This window comes from Montipora capricornis, chromosome 12 (genome assembly GCF_036669925.1).
Source record: "Montipora capricornis isolate CH-2021 chromosome 12, ASM3666992v2, whole genome shotgun sequence".
NCBI lineage: Eukaryota > Metazoa > Cnidaria > Anthozoa > Scleractinia > Acroporidae > Montipora > Montipora capricornis.
Window position 1 is genome coordinate 23,854,976 of NC_090894.1, and position 10,000 is coordinate 23,864,975.

At 38.9% G+C, this 10,000-nt stretch overlaps 2 protein-coding genes across 4 annotated transcripts in view; one reads left to right on the forward strand and one right to left on the reverse strand.

The window, feature by feature from the left end:
* The window catches only part of LOC138026555 (NPC intracellular cholesterol transporter 2-like), a 7,790-nt gene extending 5,766 nt beyond the window's left edge, over positions 1-2,024 (reverse strand). Inside the window, exons 1-2 of the mRNA XM_068873946.1 lie at positions 1,850-2,024; positions 96-200 (exon numbers count right to left, since the gene is read on the reverse strand). Coding sequence (XP_068730047.1) covers positions 96-200; positions 1,850-1,949 — 205 coding nt within the window. The 5' untranslated portion in view covers positions 1,950-2,024. The remainder of the gene's footprint in view (positions 1-95; positions 201-1,849) is intronic.
* A 620-nt stretch (positions 2,025-2,644) lies between these two features.
* The window catches only part of LOC138027943 (uncharacterized), a 7,512-nt gene continuing 156 nt past the window's right edge, over positions 2,645-10,000 (forward strand). The window contains exons 1-4 of one of the 3 annotated variants that reach the window (XM_068875571.1): positions 2,645-2,885; positions 3,544-3,624; positions 4,269-6,716; positions 9,448-10,000. The exon at positions 9,448-10,000 is cut by the window's right edge and continues 156 nt beyond it. In XM_068875571.1, the coding sequence (XP_068731672.1) occupies positions 3,609-3,624; positions 4,269-6,716; positions 9,448-9,518 (2,535 nt within the window). In that variant the 5' untranslated portion in view covers positions 2,645-2,885; positions 3,544-3,608 and the 3' untranslated portion in view covers positions 9,519-10,000. The remainder of the gene's footprint in view (positions 2,886-3,543; positions 3,625-4,268; positions 6,717-9,447) is intronic. The other 2 variants (XM_068875572.1, XM_068875573.1) reach the window with 2 other exon arrangements.

The following is a 10,000-nucleotide window of genomic DNA, read 5'->3' on the forward strand; positions in this document are numbered from 1 at the left end:
AGCAATTGGTGGAGAGCATTTTTGAATGCACTCTAGGGTGGATTTTACAGGTGACATGTTTCAACCTTATCATAGACTGAAAAAACAATTCTTACTTGGTAGAAAAGTAACTTGGATTGTGTCCTCAGATCCTCTCTTTAAGATGCATGGCTGGGGTGAACAAGGTGTGATATCCACTTCCTTTAAAATCGACAACCCACCTGAAACCATAATCAATATTGACTATCTACTTTTCCGCCTGCAGGACAAATACGCGATAAAAAATAAGAAATTGAAAGCAGAACAAGAAGGCTCAGAAAAATGCGTGGAGCAGTTGATACAAAAAATAATGTTAATTCAAGGGCGTAGCTGGGGGGTGGGGGGGGGGAGGTTGTTGAAACATGTTGAATCGAAGTTGAATCGATGTTGAACCCGTTTGCCCCCTCCCTCTCCCCCTAGCATTTATTATATAAACACCAATGAATAACTAAGAGAGCTTTCGCGCGAAAACATATCTTCACACGTGAAAAGATCATTGTTGCTTTGACTACATATGAAAATCGCCCCTTTCGATGCCTTTCGTGAAATGATGTAGTACTCCATTGGTTTTTATATAATAAATATAATATTACATGGCCGTTCTTTCGCTGCGGTCACGCGTGAAATATTTTTCAACACTCGAAGAGAAATTTCGTATCTCCGCCTGGCCATGTACTATCCCCTGTATTTTCGTGTCTAGCCTGACATGTATTATGTTTCGTCTCTGCAAAAGGACTCAAACTTTTTGGTTTAGCCAACTCTATAAACGTTCGTTTTCAAGACAACTCCTTGAATCCTTGACCCTAAGACCCCGAAACCTCGAAAGCTCGAAAACGAAGAAAGTAAGCCCCCTTGACTAAGCCTCGGCCTAAAGTTGGTTTTTATGCCTAGGGTTAGCCAAATTGAGGGTTTTGGATTACTTTCTTCCTTTTCGAGTTTCGGGGTTTTAGGGTCTTAGTTTTCAAGACACCCGGATTCAAGGTTTTGGTATGACCGGCAAGCTACAAACATCCTGCATGGGCTACGTGTGATCATACACATCCCCACCCTCCCCAGAGGAAAAACAGTTTTTCCTCGAGGGGAGAGGGGTGGATCGGCGCCATGTGGCTGCTGGACAACTATTTTAATCTGTTTATTTAAGTTTATTGGCGTGTTGACTTTTAGATTGCCGCGGTATTCTGCAAAAAATTCTTCATTTTAAAGGTATAAAAGATGCTGTATAAGAATTTCAGGTCGGACGGGAGCTGGAAGTTCGGGTTCAACTTACAAGCCAAAGTTCAAAGCCAGCAGGTCGAGGTCCAGAGAGAGGCAAAAGGAATATCACATGAAGTGACTTTAATTTGGGGAAATACGGCACGTGTACGAATAAATTTAGAACAAATACACAGCGATAATCTGAAAATTTTAGTGCAAAAGAACAGTGGCCATTTGCGTTTTTTTGCACCAACTATCCGACGCGCCATTTCGGCTGCCTTGTAAAAAACCTTCCCACGGAGACCAACTGCAAAACATGTCCTTACATTTGGCGAACGAGTCAGCATACAATGTATGCCGGTCATATATGCTTATTCAATGGCAAGCAAATTTGAGGAAGGTCATTCCGCCCGCTGAGCCGAAAAAGCTTGAAGATTAACAGCGCCGGATTACTTTTCAAGTATTTCGCAACTTTGCGAAATTTCATGCATTCTTCAAATTAGCTTCAAAGTATATCCACTGTATAAATATGCGAATGACGAAGTCAGACGTAAAATTTCAACAGAGTTTACAGAACCAGAGGAGGTCATAAAAATGGTATCGTTGTATCACGAATCGTACGACAAACAAGCCTTACCTCCAGCTTCTCCACTGCAATCTTTATATATAACAGGCTCACAGAAGACGGAACAAAAAATGCATGAAGTGAGAACGGTCAGAGAAATCGCCTTGACCATCTTCGGTACTGGCCAACTCTGAGCTATTACAATAACAAATGGGGTGGGCTACCCATAGATAACGAGTTTAATTGGGTAATTTTACGATCGGCTATTAAATAGTGGGAGACGGAGAAAGAGATTGTGAAATAAAGAACTCTGATTGGTCAAATGTTCCAGCGTGCTTATTTATCACAGTCTCAAAGGGCGAAAAGGTGAGAGAAGAAACCAAACGCGCGTGAGAGACTTGACATGCGCGTTCACGCAAAGGTGCTGTTACACTGTGAAATATTTCTTGCAATTCAACTCATTGTCTCGCAATGTTTTGGCGACATTGTGGCGGGACAAGTTGCACGAAACATTTCACAGTGTAACATACCCTGCAACGGCCACAATAATTGCGAGACAAGTTGTAAGAGTCGTTCAGGTCGTTGCCGAAACAAGAATTAAGTTCTACTTTTCGTGCAACTTGTCTCGCAACGATTTTAGCCGTTGCAGGGTATGTTACATTGTTACATTGTGAAATGTTTCGTACTCCTTGTCCCTCCACAATGTCACCAAGACATTGCAAGACGCTGAGTTGCACGAAACATTTCAAAGTGTAAAAAATAACAGCGCCTTCTGCCTTGTCGAATGACAGTCATGACAGTCAAGAATGCGATCGGGCGAAATCGGGCGAAAATCGGGCGATCGTTTCCCGACCGCTGGTCAAGAGGAACGAAGACCCTGGGCTGGCGAAAAGTGGAACGGAACTTATAACTTCCCAACTTCCGCTTTTTTAGAGCAGGTCCGTGAAGAATTGTATCCCTGTGCCGTGTTGTTGGTAAAGCGGCCTAGATCTAGCGGTTCAATATTCTAAGCTCTGAGTCAGCAATTGTTTGGATCAAATTATCGCTTTGTCTTCACTGTTATTTCGTTTTCTGGCGTTTGTCGAAGCTCCTCGTTTTCGCCCAAAGGGTAAGCACGCTAAGTATGATACATTTATATTGCTTAAATAACTAAACTAATTATGGACCATAACGTGGTAAATTTGTGGTGTACCATTTCCTCACAATCTGAAAGAGGTAAACAAATGTAAAAGACACGGCTTCTAGTGACCAATGCCTTGCTGTGGTAGTATCATCTGAAGCGCTGGCAAACAATCAATTCATCACGCCGTGCATATATATATGCGCCCATTTTCCGCTTAGGGATTAAAAATGGCAAAAATAACTGCATGCATTTCACCATTTCACCGTCTTCGTATTTGCAAAGTCTTTTGCTTTACGTGATATTTCTTGTGGTCGTTAATAATTGATACAATAAATTCTTTGTTTGCCGCCGAAATATTTTTGCCGGCTACGCCGTAATGTAATATGCATTGTTATGCAGGTGATGTCTGCTTTTACATCTACAATGACCGATTAACCGTAAGAAAATATCTTTTTTGATTCGCTTTATCACAAGACGAAAAACCCTATCAAACTGAAAATATCTTTTTTGATTCGCTTTATCACAAGACGAAAAACCCTATCAAACTGAAAATTTGTGAAAAAGATAAGTCTTCAGCTGCAGCTGTTCTAATTACTAAATAAACTAAAATCTCAAAAAGGATTGACAATTCCTTATTTTTTAGTTTTGATGACGTCACGTGAAAACCAAGAATACAATCATGAAAATGACATGAAATTTTCATGATCCATGTTTTCATGGTATGGTAAGTTTGACAATTGGCAATTATGAAAAGATTTTGACTCAATGTTTGTAAATGAGACCAACAAAAACTTCATATGGAACATAAAAGTTCTCTTAACATGAAATATGTGTATGTAATGGTCCTTAAAAGTTTTCTAATATGTTTATGGCCTTTCTAACACCATTTTCAAGGCCCATGAATTTTTTTAACATTGAGGCTTGCTGTTTTTTGTGGGACAAATTATTCCTAAAAAAGAAAAGGAAGACATTGTCGTGTGACAAACCACTGGAAATCTTTTGAAATAATAGTATACTTACTTTTTTCAGGTAAAACACATGAAATTGATGTTTCAGCTGTATAAAATTTGCAGGTGACAGCCTTCATAATCTGATTCTGATGAAGGCTGTCACCAGCACAGCCGAAATGTTAATTTCAATTTCATGCATTTTACCCGGAAAAAGTTTTAGTGTTTTTTTATCTTTTGGAAATTCCTCTTAACTTTTCTGATAGTCCTTTTTTAGTGAAAAAAGCATACCAGATCACATGAATGAAAGTAACTGTTGGGATATACATGTATGAGGGAAAAGCTTTTAGAATCACCCTTCTTTAAGGAATGCCTCAGTTTTGGTAAATTCATTATATTGTTTTTGTTTTTGTTTCAATAGGAATCATGTGCTCTTTTAACATTGGCCTTTTCTCACTGTTTATTGCCACTGCAAGTTTATCATCAGCAAGTTGTTTCGATGTCAAGTGTGACTTCGGTGTTGCATATTACGCAACAAATACTTCAGTTCTTGTAAATGGATCCCTGACTTCAAACTTTAGTCATGCTCGAAACTGCCATGTCATGTATGAATCAGAATCAGCATTAATTCGAGTTGCAGTAGGTGGGCTTTATGCTTCAAGCAACTTGAGGGCACTCTACTCTATGATTATTGAAAATGCCACTGTCCTTTTTGTGGGTGTGGCACATCTTCGTGATCTGGCTAACAGCGACAAATACTATTTCCATGCTTGTCCTCAAGGTCACACTCAACAAGACCTCGATATTCTCTTCTTTGGATCACCAGAGAAGGAGGCAATTGACGTAAAGATTGAGTTGGATCCTTCTGTGTTGACACCTGGCAAACCAGCTAACCTCTCTGTTAGGCCTAATGGTTTGGCCAATGTTACAGCTTTTGATATTGAAAATGAACATAATTTGACCAGTCTCCTTCAAATACTCGTGTCTTCCAATGATGACGTGGAGTGTCTCCTCATGGTATCACAAAGCTGTTCTTCTATGCAAAGTCAAGGACTTGCTGAAAAAAGAATTGACAATACCCAGTCATCCATCAAACTAACTTTCACCAAATCAGGTGCCATCACTTTATCGCAATATTCAAAACCTAAGATTGCAACAGGGCGATGGTACATTGGAATCAGCTGCAAAAGTACAGACCAAGAGACAACTTTACCGAAGAATGTTGCTGTAACTGTGAAAAAAGGATATAAATATGACATGCTTGGCAAGACTCTACCCATAGCGTATGTGTGTATTATAGCTGTTATTGGTGGCATATCTATTGCTGTTTTTGCACATTTCTTTCTCAATCCTGACTTTGGCAAGTGTTCATTTTCAGGCCATGATCACTTAGAAGTAACTCAAAACAGGAACAGATCTCCAAGCATGGAAATGTCTGACTGTTGTCGAGAACCGTTACCTAGGGGGACATTCCTTTTCAAGGAATGGTTCAAAGTGATCTTTTTGGCGTGGTTTGGACAAGGTATCAAGACATATTCTTACCTGACTGCAGTTCTGGCCATAAGCTTTATGGTTGGATCAGCACAATTTGTGATTGCACGTTGGTCCAGCATGATTGAAGATGGCAATCGTGACCTTTGCTATTACAATGAGCTTTGCTACCGCCCGATTGCCATTGCCGATATGCCGTCTAACTTTATGCTCAGCAATGTTCCTTACATTATCCACGGTTTCTTGTTGGCTCTCTCTTTTTCCTTTAGGGAGGCAATAAAGCAAGAAGCCTGTTCTAGATCTAGTCGAAGGTATTCAATGGAAAGTGCTCGTCTTACTCTTTTGGCACCATACGACTACTCTGTGGCATATGCACTTTCCTGGGCTTTGGTCTTTGAAGGTCTCTTTTCCGCCACTTACCATCTCTGCCCATCTCGGCTCACTTTTCAGTTTGACTCAGCCTTCATGTTCATCATCTCAGGGCTGGTTGTAGTATCCCTGTACAACTGTAGGGTAAAAAGAATATTTCCTTCTGGACCAGAAGATCGCACCATGAAACACCCCAGTGAGACAGCTGTCCAAGCACCAAAATACTTCTTATTCTTTGTTGCACCACTGCTGGTGTTTAATTACATTGGTTCTGTGAAAGACACCCATACTGAGCTTCCGCTTTCCCTTAAAGTGATTTACTGGCTTACCTTGGTTGCATGGTTCATTGTCATGTACTTTTGGACCATCCAAAAGGTGGGAGTTCCATGTTGCTGGAAAAGATGCAATTGTGGTCCTGATGACGATTGCTGGGATATGAAAGCTATAATTAAGTGGATCTGGATCACCCTGTTTCCTCTTTGCTTGCTTATCATTGGTTTCAAGCAGAAAGATGATTGGTCCCAAATTTTCCTGTTTTCATGTGTTGCTGCTGTGGTCTTGACCATTCTAGGCTTGATAAGTTTTGATATAGCCATGGATTTTAAAAGGTATCATCAAAGTGGAGAAAATAATTTCTTTCAACCAAAACAGATTTTCAGAATGCTACTTTGTAACTGGCATCGTGTGCTGTATGTGATCGCAACCTTTTTATTCTGGGTATTTGCCATGTACTTCTTTAAGATAAAATCCACAACACGCAAGGTTGAGAAACCAAGTGTCTCTCGTACTAAGAATCAAGAGTGTATCCTGTGGGATTTTTTCGACTACCATGACATCTGGCACATGTTGTCTTCATTTGCTCTCTTTATGAGTGCATACTTGCTGATATATGTCACCAGAAAAGTGGAGATTTACTTCTGGCATTGTGATGACAACCCTCAAGCTGAGAGAGGTGTTGTAAGGCAAGAGGAGCAGGTGCATCCATGCAATGTTATTATACCTTGTTCAGGTAAGCCAAGGAATGGTGAAATTGCCATGGGCACCTTGAGATATGCAAATAACATTAAGTATGCTCGTGTTTCATATGTCTGAACAAGTCTGTGTTCTTTTAGGCTGTAGTAGAGAATGTTAGCATTGGCAGCGAATACGAGAACAACTACATGTACAACTCGTACTTGTTCTCAAACTGGTGCTCTATGTAGTTAGGTAAGCGTGTAATAAGAGTTCCACATTTTGGTGCCAGTTTTGAATAAGTTGCTGGTGTCTCCACTTTTTCTAGTGGAAGTTGTTAACAGTAAATGGCAAAAAGCAAACGAAATTTCCTTTTCACAAACTCATACTTTCCGCTACGACTTTTCATGTAAAGTAATTGCAGACCAACTTGCTCGGATGAAGTGAGCACGCCGGGCTGCGCAGTAATCAAAAATTATCCTAGAACTCGTATAATTTTGAAGTCACCTTCGTTGTCAATGTTAACAATCTCTATTCATTTGTCAAATCAAAAGAATGGTGAAAATGAATTATTTCAGTGAATTAGGTACCGGTAATTTTATTTATTTTAAATGTACACCTGAACAATTTTTATGTAATTTGACCAACTCTCTCTTAAGGGTTTTTTTTCCAACTGTGCCTGTGTGTCCTAACAGAAAAATGTATCATCACAACATTCATCATGACCGTAATATTGTTGCCTCATTCAAGGTAAAGTGTTTTGTGTATTTTGAGCATAGAAACGAGGCAACTAGAGACACTGAATAAAAGCGAAACAACAAAGCGTCTCACTTCCCACTTTATTTGTCCCCAAAAATGTTGTCATTCGGTTATGCACCACATTCCAACAAACCCCTTTTTATCGAAATTTGATTCCTGATCATCCAGCTCTATTCTCCAAAAGCTGCAGTCTGAATTATTTTGGATTGCATGCAGGCTAAAACAGTTATGCTTGATGTGCAACATTTGCTGGTTTTGAACTTTATGATTCTGGCTGTGGTGGGATTTTGCCTGGATGGTCATTTGGGTATTTAAAACAAAGTTCTAACTAATTTCTACATGCTGAACAAAGATTCCATGAAAGTTAGCAGTAGGAATTTTATCCACAGAACCTCACAAAAGACCTGTTTCCCAGGAGTACATTTCAAGTGAATCTTTAAAAACCACAGAAACTACTTTGGCCAATGGCAAGAGGCTCACAGAATCAAATGAACCACGAACAATGCAACAAATTAAAATCACAAAGCAAAAAAATGGGTGCAGGCATGACTGGTACAGTTTTGCCTTTTCCTTGATCAGCTGTTCAAAAAGTTTTTAAACTGCAATTAAAAAAAATTAGGCAGAAGTGCAAAACTATTGCACAATCCTGAGAGTACTTTGAATACTTGATTGAAAATCATGAATTTCAATTAATTTTCAAATATTTGAAAGACCAAGCTACACAATATAAAGAATTTTCTTGACAAATGGATTTTAATTAAACATTAAATCTAACTCTAACATGTGAATAGCGGAGTGATTCCGAGACTCAGAAATAAACTATTAATGTTAATTGAGCATGTTACATTTCACTTTTGTCACATGGGTTGGTCAACTTACATTTTAAAGTCCCTATGATGCTTACTTTCCCCCATTCTTTAACTTTTCATTTATATATCTACAGCTGTGTAGTGTCTTGGGTACTTCAACAATTTTTCCCTCGTAGTGCATTCACAGGCCTTTGATTTATACGCAGTTTTGGCTGAGCCAGTTGGGTTGCAGTAACTAATGACATCAAAGAAGTCAAGATGAATCGTCACAACATTTGAACTAGCAAGGGTAACTATCATCCGACATTTCTATGAGGACTTAACAAAAAGCTCTCAACAAAAAGCTCTGTCTAGATTTTCAACAAGACTTCCTACACTTTTGCAGAAAAAAAGTCATTTCTTTCTGAGGAGATGCGAACAAGTTATGTTCTTCTTTGACGTCATTATTTATCGGGACCCAATTGGCTCGGCCAAAATACTTTGCGTGGAAATCAAAGGCCCACTAAAACATGTGGATGAGGGAGATATTTATAAACAAAAAGTACAAGAACTGGAGAAAAATAAGTGACATAGGGAATTTAAGATGAAATTACCAAAAGCAAACTCCGACTAATGAAGTGTCCACTCAGGTGTGAAGTTCTCTAAAGTTTAATTCTGTGTGAACATCCTTTAAGCATGAACTCAGTCATGCATGCAGCAATCTGCCCTTATTGTGCAATTTGTGCAAACTGTTGTGTGATTTTACAGAGTTCTTAATAAATCCATTGACCCCCAGATTGAGACTTAACAGAGTTTACTCTCAGTCTGTCTAATGCCAGACACCTTTTCTCGTCGACTGGAGGTGTCCTAGGGCGTTTGAGGTGTCAGTGGGTTAAGTCCCAAAAAACTATCAACAAATTTCTAATAATGCATTTTTGGACACAAGTGAGCAAGTAATGTTGTGCATGACCAGAGGGTGTAAACTGCAGGTTTGCAGGTCATTGTTTTACCACAACAACCCAAACATTTACAAAAATGGAAGCCTTAGGCTGGGCCGAGACATTATCTAAAGCATAGTGTTAAGGCATAATGTTAGCATTAGTAAAGGTTTGGGTTGTTTCAGCTATGGGGAATTAATGACCTGCAAGTTAACTGCAGTTTACACCCAGTGCATGACTGAGTTTATCAGGAATATCACCTTGATATGACTGGCCTTGAATTCAAAATCCTTTTGTATTACAGTGGATGGGGAACAGGCTGTCGAACAGGCAAATAATGTACAGCCCACTGTCAATGGTGAAACAAATGTATAGCAGAGCAGATTGGATCAGAAACCAGGGACAATATACTGTAGGGGAGCTTGGCTTTGCCGATCATTGTGGTCATTTTTGTTTGTTATGGCTTCCTGAAGTTGCTGAAAATGGAACACTTTAAGGGTCTTTTATTTTAGTGCCCTCGTGTTTAAGATGTCTTATTTGTATAATAATTTACCAGTATCTGAATGGAGTTTATTATTTCCAAAGGTGACAGTATTTCCTAGTGGAGTAAACTTAGTGAAATTTTTAGAGTATTTAACTTTCATAGTTTGTTAATTTGTTTTTTATGATGCATTACTTTATGCTTTGTGACTGAAAGACACTTTTTAAAAAGTAAGGTGCCAGTATCTGAATCGAGTTTCTTATCTCCAGGAATAAAAGTAATAATTTTTGTAGAGGATTAAATTATTTTAGTGAAATGTTTAGAGTACTAAATTTTTGTAGTATTTATTATTTAAAGTTACTTATACATTACTCTA